The sequence below is a fragment of the Bombyx mori genome, chromosome 5, assembly GCF_030269925.1.
Source record: "Bombyx mori chromosome 5, ASM3026992v2".
In the NCBI taxonomy this organism is placed as follows: Eukaryota; Metazoa; Arthropoda; class Insecta; order Lepidoptera; family Bombycidae; genus Bombyx; species Bombyx mori.
This window is the reverse complement of record NC_085111.1, coordinates 3106848-3131523: the sequence shown is the minus strand read 5'-3', so window position 1 is coordinate 3131523 and position 24676 is coordinate 3106848. Positions and strand designations below refer to the sequence as shown.

Genomic DNA, 24676 nt, shown 5'->3' with positions numbered 1-24676 from the left:
AGATAAACAAATACTTCCACATGTAAACCCTAAGTAAGGGACCCCCGTAATCCTCTAAGAGACAATAGCATTACCTCGTAAGTCGTAAATTAAGGAACTCTGACGCGATAAGTGGGTACCGACATAGTCCGGCTCCTGCGGACTCCATTCAACGTAATAAGCTTAGTTCGTGAACAAACACAGTTATAGTAGTCAATCGTCTGTGACCAAAAAAACTGTTAAGTATGCGAGACATCGGAACTTGTCTAATCTATACTTCTATACTAATATTTTAAAGAGGAAAGCTTTGTTTGTTTGATTGTATTGAATAGGCTCCGAAACTACTGATCCGATTTGAAAAAATCTTTCACTGTTTGGAAGCTACACTATTCCATTGACATAGGCTATAAATAAGGCTTTTTTGAAAAAAATTAGGGATCCTTACTAAAACTCCAATAATGTAACCCAAGGTGTAAAAAAATTACCTAAAATATTCTTTACATCGCGTGCCCTGCGAAAACTATTGATGAATTTAGGAGTGGGTAATATCGGTTTTGCCGCGTATCGAATCGTATCTATATATCGAGGATCAATATCGGATATTGAATCTATATATTTTCTGAATCTATATATTGATGGATGCTAGTAGATTTTCTCGATTCATGATATTTGAGATTTGAAACGATACGTTGATATAATATCGTAGTAGATATAGATTTAAGTCAACGTTATACGGTTGGTTTTCTGATATCAATTTATAATATGATCTTAAAGTAATAAAAAGAACATGAAAATAAAAATATCAAAAAAACTTTCCTTCATGCTTTTACCAGGCTTAGGACTGGCTACATTATTTTCAGTTTTTAGTATTTTGTGTCTTAATTTAAAATTACAAAATATACCAAAAGAGTGTAGATTTCAAAAGTTTAATACAAACACAAGAAATAAACTCAATTATTTGGATTCAACTAAAAATAGAAAAATGTGTACTTTAAAAATCAAACACAAAAAACTTTTAAGTATTTATAAACACTTGTCCAAAAATTCTAGTTCAAGGTCAAAGCGCGTGAAATTAAATTCAACGATGCAAATAGGCTATACTGCATTCAAGTTAGGGTCGAAAGTTGAAACTTCTTTCCTAAATTGTATCCTGCTGATACGCTAAGAATAATCTACAGACGTATGGACTTAAATATAAGGTTTACAATTGTATGGATAATGCCTGTTTCTGTTTCATTCATCACATGATATCCCTATCGTGCGCTCACTCACTCTGGCCGATATTAACGAATCGGTACGATATGCCGATGCGCATCACATCGAGCAATATCGTGTATCGGCTGATATCGAAATATAGATTTCGATTCACGAATCGGTCCGATATGCCGATGCGCATCACATCGAGCAATATCGTGTATCGGCTGATATCGAAATATAGATTTCGATTCACGAATCGGTACGATATGGCGATGCGCATCACATCGAGCAATATCGTGTATCGGCTGATATCGATATATAGATTTCGTGCGGGGCGATATCGGATTCAACGATATTGCTGCGATATATAGATATTGAATCTATATACGATTTATATCACCCACTCCTATTGATGATAGAATAAAATTATGTAGTACGACTTTGTAGAAAACATTTTCGCGACAGCATATGTCTAACTATTATAGTTATGCCGCAATAAGTGTTCTTTTATTTAAAAAAAATAAAACAACGTAAAATATCGTTGATATTTTTGTTAAGGACCCGAGCGGAGCTGGAGCGGGCCCCTAGTTGTAAAATAAAGGCGATATTAAAACTTGGTTTAAATACATATTAGGCATAGGCATCAAGCTCAACGATGCCCTCCACGAGGCCAAGGATCGCAGCAGATGCAGAACATAGCAGAACAAGTGGAGAACAATTGTACACAAGAGATTGATGCAGCAAGAGACTCACGACCCTCAGTAATGAGGAGGAATATAGGCACTAACATCTTGCGTATTTCTATCGTGGAGCGGATATCAGTTCTTTTTTTTTTTATTGCTTAGATGGGTGGACGAGCTCACAGCCCACCTGGTGTTAAGTGGTTACTGGAGCCCATAGACATGTACAACGTAAATGCGCCACCCACCTTGAGATATAAGTTCTAAGGTCTCAAGTATAGTTACAACGGCTGCCCCGTCCTTCAAACCAAAACGCATTACTGCTTCACAACAGAAATAGGCATAATGGTGGTACCTACCCGCGCGGACTCACAAATATATTAGGCATCGTTAATTAAGACTTAAAGTCACTATATAGTGAGCCATCACTTATCAAATAACAGCTCCGTAGTTGAAAAATACACCGCGGTTCAAATCAGCGTTCAATTTTGAAATAGAGGAGATAAAGTAAAAATGATCTAGTTTTTTTTTTTTTTTTTTTTTTTTTTTTTTATTGCTTAGATGGGTGGACGAGCTCACAGCCCACCTGATGTTAAGTGGTTACTGGAGCCCATAGACATCTACAACGTAGACGCGCCACCCACCTTGAGATACAAGTTCTAAAGTCTCAGTATAGTTACAACGGCTACCCCACCCTTCAAACCGAAACGCATTACTGCTTCACGGCAGAAATAAGCAGGGCGGTGGTACCTATCCGCGCGGACTCACAAGAGGTCCTACCACCAGTAAAAACCAGTGGGCAGTATCTGTCATATTTCGCGGTTGACTTGGCATCGTTTCAATAGAAAGGGTTGATGAATGTTCCGTAGTGGCTTTTTCGTTTTCGCAATACCGTAGTTTTTATTTCGACGTCGAAGTGTCGTTTGAAATATCAGCGAGAATGAAGCGATAACTTTTTTTTTTCTACCTATGCTGATAGCCTTGAGAGACTATTTCAGCTTCGCTCTAACGTGCGTAGGTGAGCTCACGTGGCTCAAACCGGAGTAATGCTAACACTGACCCAAGCAAGAGTAGTGCTTCGCAGAATCTACTATCGGATCGGAAACGCTACCCACTGAGAAGATCCGGCGAGAAACTCAGTGGGCTGTGTCTATGGGTTAATTCGACGAGGACGGTGACCAGTGCTTGTGGTGCCTAAAAGCACCGTTAATGGATCAGGAGGATCCGTAATGACGTGCTTTGGGCGACGTCGACGGTTTACCATTTAGGGATAACCTTTTGCTTTAACACATTAGCGTATCGACGTAGGGTCCAAAACTAGTTATTGCATTATTAGTCGAATTTTAGGCATTTTTTTTTATTACTTTAGAATGTCATAATACAAGATTGGATGAATACAGGGTAACGATAAAAGATAAACAGTGGGGCGTACCCTCTGAGCGAAGATTCCAGAAGGAGCGCTACAAGTATTATAGGGCTCGAACAACGAACAAGTCGGTGATTAATTGATTGATAATTGTTCGACTTAAACTTTTTCTCTTTTACGAAAACTACAGTTTCATGGCCATTAAAAAGGTTGAGATTATCCTATAGAAAAGTGACTTTCAAAAGATGATAAAGAACGATGTTTGTTATAACGAAATTCATAATAAATTGGTTCATAATAGGATACATTGTGCGCCACGTGAATGAGTACACACAGTTGCTTATTAATAATAATACCTACTGTCAAAAATCATCGATGTCTCTTGTCCGTAGACAACGTATATCAAAGCGTACCGAATAAAAAGAAAATTCCGTTGATTCGAGTGAACAGAATAATTCAATTGATGTAACGGTCCCATATGTAAAAGTATGAGTACATGTGACCTAAATTCGCTGCGAGAATGATGGGGTGGGATCTCTATATTACTCGAATGGAACATTTCCGAGGCGACATGCAAAACTCCTTAATAAGATTTCGTTACATTCTTCCTTGTGCTGAAAGTATTGTTAAACCTCTACCCTGAAATGCTAAGAGTAATTCGATATAATATGTCATGGCTGGCTCTGCTATTAATAATTGCGAAGTTAAAAGAAGTGCGCAGACTGAGTATTTTTTTTTGCCGTCATGAAATCTCACAGTTGATTTATTATTGTTCTTGTTATTATTATTACTGTTTTTAATACGCTTTTATAGCTTCAGACGTGTGTATGTTTGTAACGGAATTTTTGAACATGATTTTCACCCCCTTCAAAACGCCGGATTAACTCGAAATTTGGTATACTTATTAAGGACCGATAACAATTCTGCGGTAGGCAGCGGCTTGGCTCTGCCCCTGGCATTGCTGAAGTCCATGGGCGACGGTAACCACTCACCATCAGGTGGGCCGTATGCAAGTCTGCCTACAAAGGCAAAAAAATAATAATTCAATATTAAAAAACATTGAAAAAAATATTGAAAAAATTGAATTTCAACTAAAAAATAAATAATAGTTTAAAAAAACTAACAAAATATGCTTTTATACAAAATCCAACTAAAAATAGAAAATAAATATTATTATAATAAATTTGAATTAAAAAAAGTGTAAGAAAACATTATTTTTCAGGATATTATCAAAATATCCCTTCTACTCATATCTGTTCATAAAATATTTATAACCACTGATACCATGCACCCCACGCTTTTTTTACCATAAAATCATTTTTTTCTTACACTATTTTTAATTCAAATTTATTAAAATTTATTTTCTATTTTTAAGTTGGATTTTCTATAAAAGCGTATCTTGTTAGTTTTTTTTTAAACTATTATTTATTTTATCCCTTAGACGAACGAAAAACGAACTCAAGACACATCCGATATAAGGTGGTTACCGAAGTTCAAGTATAGTTATATTGTAGCGGGTAGCCATAATAGAACACAGCTTATACGTTGTTTTGTTACGTGTTTAAGTAAATTGAGAAATAAAAAACAATAAAAAACTGCTGTGCCCGTTTACTTTCCTCGAAATATTACAAGTACTTAAGTTTTTAACTGACTTCAACGACAGCAATTAGGGTAATGACCTAAACAAGTTTGAGTGGGATATTATTTACATATAACTCTTTATGATTATTTTTTTATTGCTTAGATGGGTGGACGAGCTCACAGCCCACCTGGTGTTAAGTGGTTACTGGAGCCCATAGACATCTACGACGTCAATGCGCCACCCACCTTGAGATATCAGTTCTAAGATCTCAGTATAGTTACAACAGCTGCCCCGCCCTTAAAACCGAAACGCATTACTGCTTCACGGCAGAAACAGGCAGGGTGGTGGTACCTACCCGCGCGGACTCACAAGAGGTCCTACCACCAGTAATTACGCAAATTATAATTTTTATTACACGATGTTATTCCTTCACCGTGGAAGTCATCCGTGAACATTTGTTGAGTACGTATTTCATTAGAAAAATTTGTACCCGTCTGGTATTCAAACACCGGTGCATCGCTCGACACGAATGCACCAGATATCTTTATCCTTTAGGCCACGACGACTTCAAATTAATGTTAAAGACAATATTAATGTTAAAGTTTGTATATTTTTTACACAATCGCGCAATGATGTACACAGACAGATAAGAATGGGTTTAGCCCGTGAGGTCAGCTACCGGCCCGCGTGAAGTTGGAATAGTCCCTTAGGCTAGGACTACAATTCGCTAGGAATAAATAAAACATAGAATACGGTTTCCAGTTACAGTAATGTTACAGTAACAATGAAAATCTATAGAAACTTTGAAACGTCAAAAGTATTTTTAATTGAGATAACTGTTGAATAATAATATTTATATCGCGGACGGCAGAAAATGAATCTCATTCAATTAGTTGTGCCTAGAGAATGATTGTGATTACGAATACAACGCCCTTTCCGCTTCGTTTAACATCACGCTCGGAATGTTCTCGTTAAGGGAAATTTTGTTCCCCTTCGTCACGGAACGCAGTACGCTTTTGACAGTTAAACATATTTGAAAAAGCTTGTGCTCGTCGTCATTACAGAAATTTAAAAAAATATTCAAAAAGGAGTATTCTAGTTAAGAGTTTTTTTTTTTTCGATAATTAGCTTGGCAGACGAATTCATGAATACAATGCCAGCTGCTGACAATTGTTAAACGTAAACACGTATTAACAAACTATTAGTGTCATTTTCATAGGTTTCTATAGGTAACTAACAATACTTGAGACCTTAAAACTTATATCTCAAGGTGGGTGGCGCATTTACGTTGTAGATGTCTATGGGCTCCAGTAACCACTTAACACCTGGTGGGCTGTGAGCTCGTCCATCCATCTAAACAACATTTTTTTTTTTTTTTTACAAAAATCTGAAGCGGCAAGTTGCGCATGAGTGTGATCAAATGTTTTGTTACTATTAGGTAATTAACTGCGCCGTAATTAGAATAAGAGTTACCTACCTTCAAATTTAGGACGTGTGAGTGCTTCGTGGCGTAGACCGGATTGCTATATCAATCTTCGTGGGCTCCCAACATCCCCTACTATTAATTACAGTGGTTGCGCAAAACCTGTCATTTTGCAGATTCGACCAATCACACGTTCAACTGTGTCATTGGTTTCAAAACGCATTAAAATATGCTTTTTTTCTAGTCTCAAGTAACTGATCAATTAATGTAAGTAGAATAAAACTCGAGATAAAAACTACAGCAAAATCGGCCTAGAATAGCGTCACCAAATGTCCAGCGTACTGCGGTTTTTTTTTTTTTTTTTTTTTTTTTTTATGATTGAAAGTTTACTGGTGGCCCGAAGGCCTTTCCAGTTTCACCAGGACAGGTGGGCGAGCAAAGGCTCAGCCAAGAGGGGTGGGATTTGCTAACAACTGCCCGAGCGCCTCCGAAGGAGACCTAACAACTCAAGAGCAATTGTTTCGCGAATGAATCTACTACCGGATCGGAATCGCGACCCGCTGAGAAGATCCGGCGAGAAACTCAGCGGGCTGATGCATGGGTTAGACGTACTGCGGTCTAAACTGGCAGTGGGGCGTATTATGATCCTGCAAAAATGTACACACACACACACACACACACACACACACACACACACACACACACACGTACGCACGCACGCACGCACGCACGCATACACATACACGCACACACACAAGCACACACACACACACACACCATACACGGTGCCTTCAGAGAAGAAGTGGGAGAAGATAAAGGCCGAGATCCTCCTCCTCCACTAATACCTCCCAGGATCCCAGGAGACTACTAAACCCCCCCCGACTAAACTCCATCAAGTTTCACCCCGCTTGCTAGACGAAACCTACGGCAGCACACAACCATCCTGCCCATTTCTATCGCAAACGATGCGCAATAAGGCATTCCAGTTCGAAGGGTTGGGCAACCGTTAAAACTGTAAAAATCGATACTTCGACTTAATGTCTCAAGCCAGGTGGCGACAATCACGTTCTGATGTTTATGAGCCCCGGTAGCAACCGGGAGGGTTGTAATGTCGTCTGCCCATATAGAAAAAAATAAATGCTTCGAGTGGCAATAATATTCGGACATTTTTTCCATTACATTCTGTCTACGTATTTGAATTGTTCATGAAGTAAAAAAATTATGTTTTCTTATATTCGAATATTAAATACAAAAAAATGTGTGCTCTAAATTTACAGTCGGCCTGTCTCTGGTAACAGAATTAAGTATCGTTAGATTTTTTTGTTATAGCACCCCGATTTTCTACGATCCTACCAAAGCTCTCTTCAAAGCATGTTAAGAATAAAATTAAGTATTTTAGTCTGTTTACGCAACGCAATGTGTAGATAATAATATACGTGCCCTCGAGCTTTTCAGGGGCTTAAGTAAAACGAAATTTTACTTAGTAAGTATTCTTCAATTTTATCACGTAATTGTAATATTGGGAAGAGGCTGAAAACTGCCGTATTTCAGACGTTTCGCGTAAGACTTTGTTTGATTTTGAAATAAGATTTTGGGGAAATTGTTACGCAATTATTAACTATGATATTAAGACGACTTACAAAGATTATTAGAACTTATGTCGCTGCTCTGAAAATTATGATGATCGTACGACTGTATATGACTTATTGATGCTCACCCTAAAATCGATCGTAATTACTGACAGCTCAAGGCTTAAGATCATTTTGATTTTGTGCTTTCTATTTTCTCTTTTGTTTGATTTTGATATACATATTGAATAACAAATGATATTTTTATTATAACACGATGTTATTCCTTCACCGTGGAAGTCAATTGTGAACGTTTGATAAGTACATATTTCTCGGGAATCGTGCTGCGTTTCGTTTAGCTACCAAAATAATGACCGTCTTCGACATATTTATAATCTATTATATAATGTGCTATTTATAAAAAAAAAACTACTTATAGAAGAAGCTTTAATATTCACCAAAAAGCTTTTTCTTTGAAACCTGACGAGCTTCCCATATAAACTTCTAACCTGATTCACACTCTTAAGGGTGATTTTTCAGAAAAACTTACATTTATTTCTATGCAGGTAATTTTGCTTTTATACCACTATTAAGCATTGGACTAATAATTGGGTTTGAATTTGTCCTCAATGGAGTAACAATCAGAATCGATCTTTGGCCAGTCCCCGGGAAAGCAGAAATAATATCTTCTGTTCCAAACCAGAATATTTGTTTGAAAGGATTCAAACCGTTCGCAACATGGTTCGAAAAAGTTTTTTGCACGCGTAAAAATGAAACAACCGCTTCGTTTGCAAAAGAACAACTGTGATTGTTTCGAAGTCGCGTTTTTCGTCCAATACAACGGTTCTGGGTAACATTTTGATTTACGACTAAAAGATTGCTCCATAAATCATTGTATACAGGCTCGTTCCTGACAGAGCGTCGGAAAAATAATCCGGAAAAAAAAGTATTAAAATAATTGCACGAGTGATGAATATTCACGATGGCCGACCCGGCTAATAAGTACACATTAATAATTAATCCAATTAAAATTTATGGTGAACGCTCGGAAAACGCGAAACTCGTTTTTCATAGTAAGTACCTACTTCCATTTGATTATTTAATTGATATTGATCGAAATTATTATACGAATTTAGGACGAATTCATAATCTTGTTTTCAAATTTAGAAAAAAATATAAATTAAGTCTGTATCTATAACTTTGGTTTCCGAGGTATCTACACAAGATGTCGGCATTAATTGACGTTATTAATAAAAACTATCATTTTGTTAGTAACAAGTTTCGTAATAAAAATTGTCATAGAATTACAGCGTATTACGAAATTTGAGTACGAGGCGATATCCCTGAAAATAAATTCAACTGAAATAGCCCCTTCAAGTCTTTGATTCCGTAAATCATAAAGCCTTACGGCCTTTATATAAGAGGAAAAAAACCTTTATGATTTTTTGCAGCACGAATTACGACCGAACTCCATATATCAAACGCGGCTGGATATTTTCCCGACGAATTCTGTGCATGAAAGTGAAGAATTTACAATCGCAGCTGTGCGTAGAAATATTTTTCTCAGGCCACGAAAGACCCAGGCCGCACAATTGTTACCAGGGCGACCACTGCAATGAATGGACGAGAAGGAAACGATTCCTTGTTACAGAAAAAAAAAAGATACTCCAACGAGATAACAAGACAAGAAAACGATATATACATAATTCAACGTATTAACAAAAAAAATATCGGTTGTCTGCAAAGTCGGTTTACTGACGATAGTTGAACGTGACAACGTCATAAGAAAATACTGATGGAATGGTTTCATTTTTCAAAAGAAAATTTTAATTTTATTTCTTTGATAGATATTTTGTATGGATATAGAGAAGGAGGTAAATTGAAATCACTATTGAGTTGATCGTGACGCTTCAATTTCTCTCATGACGTTTTCAATGTTCAAATTAGACTCGAATTGACTACGGCGCTCCATGAAGAGAAATTTATTGCCAGTTTAGCCACGTGATCGTGGAACGCCTCAGAGCGAGGTAACGCCGCATGAGTCATGTTTTTTCGTGAGTGCTGCCGTCTCCATTGAATTATAAGACGTGGTCACGTCAAAAATAGGATTTCATATTTAATTTTCGTCGTTGCAATCCAATGATTCTCGCGGAACGCAAATTTCTAATCACGTAAAATCAAAATTGATCCGTCCTTAAACGAACACAAAAATTGGTGTTGAGGAAAATTGAATGAGAATAGGCATAATACTGTTAAGGCAGCGACAGGCGAACGCGTCTTGACCTAATTCGGGTGCGTGTTAGCCGAAGGCCGGCCGCCCATTTCCCGGACTATTGGATCCAAATGCTGCCCAGAGCCTCGCTCCACCCCGCAAGGGCTTACGATATCTAATTTCGCTGACAAAAAGGGAATTTTATAGCGATCACTAAGTTTGCATTTAAGTCGTTTTTTTTTTTGGCATTTTCCGGAATCAATTGATCCTCTTTTGTTTTTAGTCGTCGTTCGAACAGCGAATATTAAAAGCTTGGAAAGTAAAATTTGGGCGTTATATAATAAGTCAATCGATCAATTTTTCTAATTTCCCCTTTGAAATGGTTGTGTTTCCGTCACGTAGCTTTAAACATGTTTACTTCAAATAATTATTTTGGAGATGCTTAAACGACAAAGGGAAAGATCTTCCACCGAGCGGGTGAATTTGCTCGGTAGTCCGACGGTCCGAATGTGTCACTCCTCGACTTACGCGTACTCACTTGCTTTGTTTCGATCTATTGCTTTGTCTATTTCTAATATTGTGTTTGAACTTCCTACCGCTTTATCTGTGCTTCTGTTTTCCGTATTTCTCCTTCTATTAAATGTTATGATACTGTGATTGGAAATAAACTGTCCATCCAATTACGGACTGCTTATTATGCCCCCTGGCACTGGTGACCCTACATCTACCATCAACGACTACCAAAATTTCATTTTTCAAAACTATCAAATTATGATTTGAAATGCTTACTGGATCGAACAAGACATTCCTTAAACTTAAAACTTAAAACATAGGTAACATCGAAAACATAGATATTACAATCTCTTAAAAATAACAATCTGGAAATACGCTATTAAATAAATAAAAATAGCTAATCTTCCCACTAAGATTATTTGGAATTACGGATCTGGGGCAATCCATCCAGAACATACCAAACATAGTAATCATTCCAGTATTGCAGTCTGCCAATGCTACTGTAATTTGTTTCCGAATGATCATTTCTAAATTAATCTAACTACCCACAAGTATATCGACAGCCTTAAATTCTACTATTTAAATACTACTGTTTCGAACTGCTCTGGGGTAGACCGGTGATGTATAAAATAAAAGAGTGGACTGTATTATTTGGTAAGTTTATAAAAAGAGTAAAACAAGATAAACAAGTAAGTGTCGCGGGCGGCGTTGCTGCACGAAGTGACGAACGATACTTCAACCCGCGCCGCTGTCCTCCTCCCGGCGCCCGCGCCGCGCGATCGTCGATGTCCGTGCATCGACAGACTGCCCGGGTTGAAGTATATATGGGTACTTCAATGAAGAGGGAGGGGGCAGATGGAGTTGAAGCCTCGCACCACGGTCCCCGTCCTCGTCTTGACCTCTGCGACCCGTGTGATGCCGTCGCTGCCCGGATACGTCTTGGTAATGCGGCCCAAAGGCCACAACAGAGCCGGTAGCGTCCTGTCCTTCACAAGGACTAGCGTCCCTGGTATCAAGCTCCCTGTAGAGGTGGACCATTTAGATTTCTGCTGTAGCAGAGAAATGTATTCATTAATAAAGCGCTTCCAAAAATGCTGCCTGATGAGTTCCACTCGTTGGTAGCGCTCCAAGCGCGTGATGTTGCCGTCGGTAATCTGCGGGTGCGGAACTGACGTGAGCGGTCGTCCAATCAGAAAGTGAGCAGGAGTAAGGGCAGTTAAATCTAACGGATCAGAGGAAATAGGAGTAAGTGGACGGGAATTTAGAATGGCCTCAATTTGACATAAGCACGAAGACATTTCTTCATACGTGAGGTGAGTAAGACTGAGGAGTTTTTTGAGATGGCCTTTAGTGGCCTTAACCGCTGCTTCAGCCAGACCATTAAAATGAGGGGAATAAGGTGGAGAAAAATTAAAATCTATGCCTTCTTGAGACATGAATGACGCAATGTCTGAGTTTGAAAGGACGCCTTTGAGTTCGTTGCAAGCACCAACAAAATTTGTCCCATTGTCGGACCATATGCTGCGGGGCTTGCCTCGACGAGACACGAATCTTTTGAGAGCAGCTATGTACGCCTCCGATGACAATGCGGTGACGAGCTCGATATGAACAGCTTTTACTGCAAGGCACACAAAAATGCATAAGTATGATTTTACTAATTTACAGCCTCGCCCTTTACGATCAGCGATTAAAATTGGCCCAGCATAATCCACACTACAATTCAAGAAAGGAAATTGTAAATCAGTACGAGTTTTAGGTAATTGACCCATGATGGGTTGAACATTTTGTGCTCTATACCTAAAACATTTTAAGCAGTTTCTGACGACAGTCTTAGACAGATTTCTGCCTCCTAAGGGCCAGTAACTCTGGCGTATGTGAGTTAGTAAGAGCTGTGGTCCAGCATGTAAGAGATGCAAATGTTCAAAATGGAATATTAATTTAGTCAAAGCGTGTTTACTGCAAAGAACTATAGGGTGTTTTATATTAAAGTCATATGGGGAGTTGTCAAGCCTACCACCAACGCGTAAAATTGAATTACTATCTATAAATGGTGTTAATGAAATAAGACGACTGCTACGTGGTAGGGACTTCCCTGATTTCAATATAAAATATTCTTCGGGGAACATTTGAAGTTGAGCATTATGTATAATGAGATTTAATGAGATTTGTAGTTCTTCATTAGATAGATTAGCTATATTTTTATTTGATTTGTTTTTAAAGTTATATATCGCTCTAAGTATGTAAGCAACTACTCTTTGTAAATAGCGTAAATTTGAATATTTAGTAATAAGATGATGAATTATGGAACTACCATGAGTTTTATTAGTATGAAGCGTATCGACATTACTACTAACTACATGACAAACTACGTCTGGTAGATCTTGTTTCATATTGGGTTTTTGTGGCCAATATTCTTGTGATTTAAATAGATAAGACGGGCCCGACCACCACAGCGAACTGGTGCTGATAGCATCAGCCTTCAGCCCACGGGAAACAAGATCCGCCGGGTTGTCCTTCGACGGCACGTAGCTCCAAGTACAACCAATCGTACTCTCTTGAATTTCGTTGACTCTGTTGCGCACAAAAGGCTTAAGTCGATTAGGCGACGTCGACAACCACGCCAATACAATTGTGGAATCGCACCAGAAATAAACGTTGTCTATACGCATGGTTAGAGAGTCACGAACTTTAGTACACAGTCTTGTAGCTGCTAACGCTCCGCAAAGCTCAAGTCGCGGTATTGTGGTGGGCTTAATAGGAGCTATGCGACTTTTTGAAGCCAAAAGTCGTACGCAAATAGACCCTGAAGCTTTAATTGAACGGATATAAAGACACGCACCGTAAACCTTCTCTGAAGCGTCGCAAAAGACATGAATTTCGTTATTTGTTGAGTCACTACATGAAATAAATCTAGGTATCTTCAGCTGATTAAGAGAAGATAAAGTACTAGTAAAGGAAGACCAAAGATCCCTAAGTTCTTGAGACACTACGTCGTCCCAGTTGTACTTGTCGATCCAAAGTCGTTGCATGAGAATTTTTGCTTCGACAACGCACGGACTTACCAGGCCTAGTGGGTCGAAAATTTGACTTACAACCGACAACACGTGTCGCTTTGTAATTTTACTACAGATGTCAATATTAATGGAAAAAGAAAGCATATCAACATTGCAACACCATTGCAAACCTAATGTTTTAGATGAAGTGTTGACGTCACTATTTAAGTCTAACATATTGTCAGTGGAAGCGTCGCCACGTTCTGATATTATTGCTGATAAGATACGAGAATCATTTGATTTAAATTTACGTAAATGAAATTGAGCTGATGACAAAGTATCAATCACGCCTTTACACAACTCAATAGTACCTGAGAGAGTGCTATTACCGCTTAAAAGATCGTCAACGTAAAAGTCGTGAATTATTGCATGTTTGACGTCTTCACTTACAGCTGACGAAGCCAGACTGGTCAGGCATTTCGTGGCTAAGTAAGGCGCTGATGCTGTTCCATAAGTCACCGTGTTTAAACAATATACTTTGAGGGGAGCATTGTGATTATCGCGGAAAACAATGCGTTGAAGAGATCGCTGCGAAGGGTTTACCTCTATAGATCGATACATTTTCTCAATGTCCCCTGAGATTACATATCTATGCTGACGAAAGCGCAGCAATATGGAAAGTAAGTCGTCTTGCACTACAGGACCAATCATTTGGATGTCGTTCAGTGAAACGCCGGAAGTTGTGATCGCAGATGCATCGAAGACCGTTCGCAGCTTTGTAGTTGTGCTGGACTCACGAATAATTCCATGATGAGGCATGAAATAACTGACTCCCTTGTCAGTAGAAGACTCTGAAAAATTGCGAACTTCACTTTCCTTAATCATATGCCCTAGCTTTAGGTATTCATGCATGAAGTCTACGTAGCGCTGCTTGAAACCCAAATCACGCTGAAAGCGTCGCTCTAAGGATAAAAATCGACTTATAGCCATTTGAAGAGAGTCTCCTAATATTTGAGGATCCCTTTTTAATGGAATAGAAACTACAAAGCGGCCATCGTCGTTTCTATAAGTATTACGAAGAAAATGTTGCTCACATGCATTTTCTTCATTTGTGAGTGAGTGTTTTGATGGAACTGAATCGAGTTCCCAAAAACGTTCTATATTAAAATTGACGTCGTTTTTGACAAGACTACAGAAGTGAGATTGAGATTGAAGGCGTGGAGAATAAGCCACAAGACCTGAAACAATCCAACCTAATTTCGTTTCGTGAAGTGTAGGTTGATTCTTACCTAGATCGATGGTATTATGTAATAATACTTGCCAAAAGATTTCAGCCCCTACAAGTATATCTACGACTGACGGAATGTTGAATGTAGGGTCAGCTAGATGTAGACCCGAAGGCAGAGGGACATGAGTTCTAGGTATGAAACGCGAAGGCAATACTTTTGTTACCTCAGGCAATATTAGACAACCTAAGTCGACTGTATAATTACCGTAATAGGACTCGAGCGTGAGATTACAAGACTGTGCACTATAAGAGGTCTGATTGTTTATACCTGTGATTGTAGTGGAGCTAGTACCGTGTCGTGACAGCCCAAGCTTGGATGAAAAGGCGTCTGTGACAAAGTTGGCGGTACTACCGTTGTCCAGCAAAACTCGGGCGGGGTGCTTAGTGCCATCGGCACCACGCACTCTCACCATAGCTGTGGAAAGCAATATAAAAGAAGCTGTATTACTGTGTTCAAAATTGGCTGAAAAAGCAACATTATCAGCGCCTGGCATGGGGTTTGACGCTGCGCTACGCTCAGGCTCTGAATGTAAAAGGGTATTATGTCGTGCTTTGCAGTACTTGCAATGGGATAGCTTGCACGTTCTATCAGTATGACCTAAGCGTAAGCAATTCATACAAACTTTAAATTTCTTTGCCTTTTCAATGCGCACCTCAGTAGGTAAGCTCCTGAATGTTTCACAGGTGTAAAGCAAGTGATTTTCATTACATAATGGACATTTAGAATGATTTGATTGAATTTGATTGCTATTAGATTGTATGATGTAATTTGTAGATTTGTTATTGTAATTATTGTTATTTGTTTCTTTAGATTTAAGGTTGATTTTACTGTTTTCTTCTATTTTTTCAAGTAGGTTAATTTGATTTTCAATAAAAAAAATAAATTGATTTAAAGTAGGGGGCTCTGAAAGTTTGTTACGATGCTCCTCCCAGTATCGGCTTGTGCTGCTGTCTAGTTTCTGTGAGATCATAAAGATGATTAATGTGTCCCAATGTTCAGTTGGCTGCTTTAAAGTTTTTAATGCCCTAATATTTTTATTTGTGACATCAATAAGGTAGCGCAAGCTTTTACTGGACTCTTTGGAGCACGGTGCAACACTAAACAACGCTTGAACGTGGTTGTGTATTAACAGCTGGTCCTTGTCGTACCGCTGACATAGCAAGTCCCAAGCGTTATTGTAATTTTCACTGGTAAAATCTATATTTTTAATAACTAAAGCCGCGCTGCCGCGTAAACAGGACCGAAGGTAATGAAATCTCATAATATCATCATTACATTTATTATTATGAATGAGGGAAATGTAGGTATCTTTGAATTCGAGCCAACCCTGAACGCTACCATCAAAATGTGGCAAATCAATTTTGGGCAATCGAACATTTGTGTGTACCCTACCTGAACCTTCTAAGTTGGTAGTTGCTGAAAGCAGGCTTCGCGCCAGTGCCACCGTAGGATGGTATTGGTCCTCGAACTCACACCGGGATTTAAAGTCGTCATCGGGTGCGTCCAACAACGTCTCGATCTCCGTCTGTAACTTGTCGAAGTCGTTGTATAAACACTGAATACGCTCATAACGTCCTTCCAACTCAAAACGTTGTAAGTCGGTCAAGCTAGAAAAACTATTAAGAGGTTTAATATAATTTCTGAAAATAGTAAGTTTGGCTTTAATTCCACCTCGTCGCTTAATAAGAGTATCTAAATCCTCAGAATGTTGGCTCATAATGTATTATAATAAGCAAAATAAACAGAAATAATAAGAATAATTAAATAAGAATTAAAGAATAAGAATGAATTTTGATTGTAAGATGAGGGTAGTTTTTATTTTGGCAAATTGAGGCGAAAATTAGGTAAAAAATTGAATGCGCTAAACGGCAAAAATATGAGGGAATAAAGGTTGTCTGATTGGAACGAACTCACTCAGGTATGCAATCCGTCCAATATTCCGAAGTCCAATATTCACGACTCCTTGCAGCTTCAACGTAGTGAACAGTAAAACGTCCGTTCGTTTTTAAATGGCCAACCAACGCCGACAGTTTGTTGTACAGGTTTTATTCCGGTGAGTTTTAAGCTGACAAAACTAAAGGACCATGTTTCGAACTGCTCTGGGGTAGACCGGTGATGTATAAAATAAAAGAGTGGACTGTATTATTTGGTAAGTTTATAAAAAGAGTAAAACAAGATAAACAAGTAAGTGTCGCGGGCGGCGTTGCTGCACGAAGTGACGAACGATACTTCAACCCGCGCCGCTGTCCTCCTCCCGGCGCCCGCGCCGCGCGATCGTCGATGTCCGTGCATCGACAACTACGTTAAATTTTCTGGAATATAATTATTTCACCGGCTTGGGCGTCTTCCAAACTGCGACAACGATGACAATGTTCTGATGTTAGTCTTTACACGCACACGATTCTCGGCAACTCCTTTATTCTAATTGTTTCCACGTATTGAGTAACGTATTTCGAAGTATAACTTTACGAAGTTTGTATGATGAATCGATCTCGCTGACAAATTCCAGGTTGCTTCAAAGATACTGAATACTGTTTATTAAATTATGATTTCAGTTCTGAATTTTTATGTTTATCGAAACGCTTAGTATTTGTTAAAATTCTCGTGTCCGCGTGCATTAAGCGTATTTTCTTTATTTCCATAATGAGAATATAATTTACCAAAATATGATTAAAAAGATTTATGTATTATATTTATTTCCTTCTAATTTATGTACTTTTTACTGGTGGTAGGACCACTTGTGAGTCCGCGCGGGTAGGTACCACCGCCCTGCTTATTTCTGCCGTGAAGCAGTGATGCGTTTCGGTTTGAAGGGCGGGGCACCCGTTGTAACTACATATAATGAGACCTTGGAACTTCTATTCAAGGTGGGTAGCGCGTCTACGTTGTAGATGTCTATGGGCTTCAGTAACCACTTAACACCAGGTGGGCTGTGAGCTCGTCCACTCATCTAAGCAAAAAAAAAAAAACATATTTTCATATTAATGTGTTATATGTTGTATTTACATTTATCATTCAGCCCTTCGATCAACACTTTGATCGAAGATTCAGCCGTAGAAGTTTATTTGTTTCCATTAGTATTGAAGACAGACGCTAATGGTACGGTGGTGGTTAGATCGGTAGTATGAAACGTCAAATCTTAATCATTGTTAGTTACGCGAACTGTATCCAAGCCCACCGAAAAGGTCTGCAACTTAAATACATTATAATCATGTCGCATACTCAAAAGGCAGCCTTTGAAGTACCACTAGCATGTTGGGACTTAAACACTCTGGCAAATACCAATATCGGTATAACATCAGTCGGCTTTTCTAAGTACTTTAAAATCAGCTCACTATGGGTCGATTTTTTAATCGGTTTTATATCGTCCTAGTCATAGTCATTTCTGGCCGACCTAACCTATTTCTTCTCCTTGTGTTTTTATAAAACTAGCCCTCTCACTATTTTCTTTTCGTACCTCGAAACTTCTTAGACCTGAACTCAATCGAGGACACATGAATGAATCGAACACGTCTTCTTGACGATGTTACAAAAAATAAACATAATATTAGAAAATCTACTATTGATATGAAGCACTAGGAAAAATAGAATCGGTTTTTTCATATATACCTCAAAAAAGCAGAGAATACAAATAATGGAACCGATACAGTTTCCCGAGTTAACTATGCTGAAAATCGATTCACTAGACTGTAAATATCAGTACTGAAAAGCAGATTAGACCGGTTTGAACTGCCTTACAGTTCAAATTTTTTATTTTTTTGTTGCTTAGATGGGTGGACGAGCTCACTGCCCACCTGGTGTTAAGTGGTTACTGGAGCCCATAGACATCCACAACGTAAATGCGCCACCCACCTTGAGATACAAGTTCTAAGGTCTCAAGTATAGTTACAGTTACAACGGCTGCCCCACCCTTCAAACTGAAACGCATTACTGCTTCACGGCAGAAATAGGCAGGGTGGTGGTACCCAGTCGCGCGGACTCACAAGAGGTCCTACCACCAGTAATTACGCAAATTATAATTTTTGCGGGTTCGATTTTATTACACGATGTTATTCCTTCACCGTGGAAGTCAATCGTGAACATTTGTTGAGTACGTATTTCATTAGAAAAATTGGTACCCGCCTGCGGGATTCGAACATCGGTGCATCGCTTCAACACGAATGCACCGGACGTCTTATCCGTTAGGCCACGACGACTACAATATAATCATACATACAATGGGCTCTTAAAAAGTAAAATCAACCCCGAAACCAACTTATTTATACAACTTAAACTATAAGGTGTTTGTTATTATGAAGAGCAAACTTCACGAGTACTAAATGGATCTACAATTAACGAAATGAAATTGCTTTCGAAATTAATTAAATACCTTGGAGCAGCCGTCGGGAGCACGTGACGCTTTGCTTTATGGAGCTTAATGGTTAACGTTTGAAATTAAATGATAAATGTAAACTTACCATGCTCTAATGCAATAATAATGTAGGTATAAACTATAAGTAATATTTAGAATTGCATATTCTTAAAGCGTTTCGGAATATTAATTGGTTTTTATTACTTATTGTGCTGGTAGATGCAAAGTTTTACCAAATGGTTTCCTATTCTGAGAAAAACATCTAATTGATACAAGTCGATCGACCTATGTTGTGAACAAATATCTTAAGACCTAAAAGTAGTTACATCATACATTACCTTTTGCATTTTTTATTTTCACGTCGTTATGAAAATACGAAAAAAAAAAAAACTTGTAAAATGCGTTTTTTTTTATCGTTGTGATATTGAAAATTTTAATCTTAATGCATATGTTTTGTAATGATAAAATGCAAATCATATAATGCAAAACCGGATGAAGTTAATGAAATACCAAAAGAGAGACATAAAAATCCCTCCCTATGGGACGTTGCTATGGAAATATGGAGATATAAACGAAGCATGGTTGACGTTAGGCAGGTGGCTGGTCGTAAAATTCATGCCGAATCCCTATGCAGCGTGATAAGAAGTCTGAGTGCTGATCTGATCCTATATAATGTGAGATAAAGGCAAGAAGAAGAAGCACAATTTATCAATTTGAAATGGGCTCGAAATAGAACATCTTGAAACTACGCTATAACTAAACTTAGGCTTAGGCTTAGGCGATTAACTGCTGTAATAATAAATAGACAACTCTTTAATTCCATCCCTATATGTCCTGTAAACTAATTTCCCAATAGACACAAGGCGACCTTTCAATAACTATGTTGTAATCAAACCTTTATCACATTTCGTGATCTTTTCCGGTGAGATTCTTAACAAACGGAAATGTTTCTCCCTAAACGCATCGCTCAACAGAAAAACGCCCGTGAGCGCTAATAAACAGCGCAAAATGCGTCCCTGATAACGCGCTAAAAACGTTTTGGAGCCGGTACGAAGACGCTACGCCGATGTTACGTTGCCTAATTGGCGTGAGGGGGCAATTACACGGGCTAACGAGCCAATACCGACTCGGCGTAGTACAATTGCTGTTTTGTATAAACTACCCGTCCATGAGTTTCTTCCGGTTCCACCTTTATGTGTAATGACGTGACGTGTTGACATTTTCACCGCGTTAAACACGTAGGAAGCGAACTGACCACTTGTTGATTTCCTAATTTATTGGCAGCGTTCTTGGTTTTTAATATTTGACGTTAATCTAAATTTAAACCTTTTTTTTTTTACGTGCACTCTGTAAATTTGATAAACCGAACGAGCAGTCTGTCGTTGTTGGAACTGGCTAGAAACGTCACAGAAAACTTCTCCATTAAAATAATCAGAGCGTCAGTGTCAACCCGGGCGGACTCAAGAACACGCCCTGACATTAGTCTCTTTAAGTGTGGGAAATTTGATACTCCTCATTTCGTGCAACTTTCGTAAAAAGGGTTCAAAGTTTTTGCTTCACGTATTAATATATTATCTATACATATAAAAATAAATTGCTGTTCGTTAGTCTCGCTGAAATTCGAGAACGGCTGGACCGATTTGGCTAATTTTGGTCTTGAATTACTTGTGTTAGTTCAGAGAAGTTATTTTATTATATTACGTTTATTTTATACAAAAGTTTATTAGGTCTTTTATCTATCGATTGAGGCACTACGAAGTCTGCCGGGTCAGCCAGTTTTGCAATAAAAACAAAAATATGAAACCATTTTCGACGGCATCCAGTAAAGTTAAAAACACTGAAGTTCGTAAGCGAGACTCCTAAAAAACTTTGTTTGCTTCATCTGTGATGTGATAATGGCGTCGACTTGTACAAAAAAGGGTTAAGTTTATCAAAGTTTGGAAGCAACCCGAAAGTTGGCGTCCTCGGTCGTCTCATCCCCAGGGAAATGACAAGTTCTGCACTTATTTGTTTTTATACGTCCAGGGGAATTTTGTTACCGACTTAATTTCAAGTAAGGCTATTGGTAATTCGTGTTTGATAATGTACTTTAGGTATTTTAGAAGTTTTTTTTTAACACTTAACCTACCAGTACCGGTCGAATTGACCAAATTGAATCCAGCAAGCTTGTCTTCAACCCATACAACGCCACGTCACGTATAATTTGAATAGATTGTGTGTATCAGGTAGTTTTATGTTTCCAAAGGTCATATCTTTTGCCAAACTCGTCTTTATTTTCTCCGAGACTATTGCCGAATACTCAATCCGTATTTCTGGAATATAAAGATGAAACTCACAATAATCTTTCTCCAGAGAGAGAGAGAGAGAGCGAGCAATCAATGGCGTATGGGATTATTTTATCAAATAAGATTCGATTTAGTTGTTTACGTATAGATTAAACATGTAAATGAATTAAAACATGGAGGGATTTTTTTCTTTCATTTCTGTGCAGGTTAGAACTGAAAGTATCATTTTAAATGAAAAAGCGGCTTTTACTTGACCTTAACCACTAAACAAAACTGATATTGGAAAACAATATAAAGTATTTTAAATAAATAAATATCTTAAATAAAATACTCGTAGTAGTGGTGTTTTTATAAATAAGTCACTGACCTTGTCGACGTAGGCGTCAAATCTGTTGATACCGAAAAAACAAACACAGTGTCTAAACAATTAAGTAAACAGCAAGAATATTTTGAGTTCCGCATTCAAACAACCTCGTACTTAATTAAGGTGATATCATCTACCTTATTTGTGCCATCAAACATGAAGCCATATAGTAAAACACATTTTACTCGGAACCTTTGAAGAGCGCGTTTAAAAGTGTTCCAACTAATTATTTTGAAATTAGACCTAAAATGAAGAGGCGGGTTGGACGGAGATAATTGAATCGACTTCCACGTCGAGATTCGTTTATAAAGAAAATAATAATAATTAAGTTAGCAAAACCGTTTGCAGGTTTTCCCATTGACTAAGCCAACCCGGAGGTCTCGGGTTTAGAAGTAATTCAAAGCTAGTATTCAATTCAAGAAACCCCGCAAAAAAACATGCCGTGAAGTACATTTACAGATGTACGAGTACATACATAGTAGTACATACATATCATGTACTTATAATATTTACTGGTGGTAGGACCTCTGGTGATTACTGGTGGTAGGACCTCTTGTGAGTCCGCGCGGGTGGGTACCACCACCCTGCCTATTTCTGCCGTGAAGCAGTAATGCGTTTCGGTTTGAAGGGTGGGGCAGCCGTTGTAACTTACTTGAGACCTTATAACTTATATCTCAAGGTGGGTGGCGCATTTACGTTGTGGATGTCTATGGGCTCCAGTAACCACTTAACACCGGGTGGGCTGTGAGCTCGTCCACCCATCTAAGCAATAAAAAAAAATTGCGCACTTAGAACACTTTTCATAAAGTAATTAAAAAAAAAACACTTTTGTATGATAAGAAGAATCAAGTTTGCAAAGAAAATAGTTAATCTGCTTGTAAAAGTTAGGCGGGTTAAAATGCTATTTACTGCATTCCAAGCTGAAAAAATGCACTAACCTGCCCACTTTTGACTAAACATACATACGTCTAATTTGAAAAATAAGACAGTTCTTACAGTTGATGTAACTAAAACTGCATCTGATTATCGCGTTTTTTTTTTATCAATACATTATTTCCGACGTTTCAAACACTTTAAAGTCTTGGTAGTTACGGATGCTAAGGTCTCATCAACATTAGAATATTGTGCAATCTACCGACTAATTTTTCTAAACAAAATCATTCAAGATTTTACGTTTCACTTCACACACAACAAACAATACTATCTTGAGGTTTGACAGTTTGTTTGACTTGAGTTTTCGTCTCCACGATAAGAGGATTCCAGCTATTAGACAAGCGCCAACTATCTTTGTTAAAGATACACATTTTTTTAAATTCAATCGCCTCGCTCATCTTACTTGGAATTTTTTTTATAGCTTAGTTGGGTGGACGAGCTCACAGCCCACTTAGTGTTAAGTGGTTACTGGACCCCATCGACTTCTACAACATAAATACGCCACCCATCTTGAGATATAAGTTCTAAGGGGTTAGTATAGTTACAACGGCTGCCCCGCCCTTTAAACCGAAACGCATTACTGCTTATTAAGTACTGCTTCAAGGCAGAAATAGGCGGGGTGGTGGTACCTACCCGTGCGGACTCACAAGAGGTACCACCAGTAAATTTATTTTGTTTTTTTGTTTTCCATAACGAATATTTGGATTTTGTCAAATTTTATAAAATATTTGGCATCACTGTTTATAGACGAGCTAAAGGCTTGTGTACTCGGGTTTATTGTTGACGTGCTCTAGCAATGTACTCCTTAACTCTTTGATAACATGTCTCAAGATGAATAGCGGTGCTCACGTCCTGATATGTTTGGGTTCCGCATAACACATAAAAGCTCTAGCCTGTCTGGTAATAAAATCCTTTGTTATCAAACGTCTATAGCACAAACATCCTATGCCATTTATTATTCTAATATATTCTTCCGAGCTCTAGGTATTTTTGTCGCGAAGAGTGCAGAAGTCTGCAGTACGGTGATGGTCGTTACTTTATTTGAAGTGATTACTGAAGTCCGTAGACCACTATGAATGCGCCACCCAGCTTGAGGCCTAAGACCTAAGGCTCTCAACTATGTAATAGGCGTTCCCGCCTTTCAAAAGCGATATCTGTTAATAATACACGTCATTTCGAATCCTCTCGATCCACTAACGGTGCTTTTTGGTACCTCCAGCACCGGTCATCGTTCTCGTCGAACTCGTCGTTTGCGACGAAAGGCCCCGCGAGTAAATTAACCCACAGACACAGCCCACTGAGTTTCTCGTCGGACCTTCTCAGTGGGTCGGTTTTCGATCCGGTGGTAGATTCTGCGGAGCACTGCTCTTCCTAGGATTAGTGTTATATATGAATCTAGTAAAACCCCTTGAGGGGTAACCTCTCCTAGTAATAGAATATGTAGGAAAAAAATATGTTAATAATATTCTAAAATTAATATTCAAATTTCTAAAAACAATTAAACAAAATTAACATCAGCATTTCAAGGAAAAAATACTAGTGAAAGTAAATTGTCGCGTTGGCGCTACAGTTAAACATTCTAATAGCGTCACGCTAGTCAATTAAACTTTATTTTGGACGGTTGCCCTTTGGCGGCCAATTCAGGATCCGTCGCATATTTACAGAGAGAGCTTTGTGTATTACGTTTTCGAGGCGAACCGAGGGAGCCGTGGTCGGAGGTCCATTTAAAAACAGTTGGCTCTAGCTGATAACGGAATTAGGTTGAAGCCGGGGTCCGATTTGATTGTTCTAGGAAGATCCCGTCCGAACTCAACCAAGCAGTAAAAATTCTGAATCTGAAATGCTTGGTGCCTTAATTGTTAGGTACATTGTACTATTCACTTTTCTTTATTTATTTAATTTAATTTTAAATTTTAATAGATAAGTGGTTTTAAACCGATT

The 24676-nt window shown here is 38.4% G+C and overlaps 2 protein-coding genes across 6 annotated transcripts in view; one reads left to right on the top strand and one right to left on the bottom strand.

The window, feature by feature from the left end:
- Nucleotides 1–24676, top strand: part of LOC101743475 (syndecan) — a 291892-nt gene that overhangs the window by 254730 nt on the left and 12486 nt on the right. The window lies entirely within an intron of this gene.
- LOC119628499 (uncharacterized) lies at nt 11164–22975 on the bottom strand. 4 transcript variants are annotated; one of them, XM_062668552.1, is made up of 4 exons: nt 22741–22930; nt 21806–22045; nt 21282–21465; nt 11164–17114 (listed from the first exon to the last, which is right to left on the bottom strand). In XM_062668552.1, exon 4 carries the CDS (start codon nt 16517–16519, stop codon nt 11354–11356), a length of 5166 nt encoding a protein of 1721 aa, XP_062524536.1. In that variant the 5' UTR covers nt 16520–17114; nt 21282–21465; nt 21806–22045; nt 22741–22930; the 3' UTR covers nt 11164–11353. The 4 variants fall into 4 exon arrangements, with proteins under 4 accessions (XP_062524536.1, XP_037866763.1, XP_062524537.1 ...); XM_038010835.2 differs by lacking the exons at nt 21806–22045; nt 22741–22930 and having other exon boundaries at nt 11164–12138; nt 15070–15216; nt 16195–17114; nt 21282–21460; XM_062668553.1 differs by lacking the exon at nt 21806–22045 and having other exon boundaries at nt 22799–22937.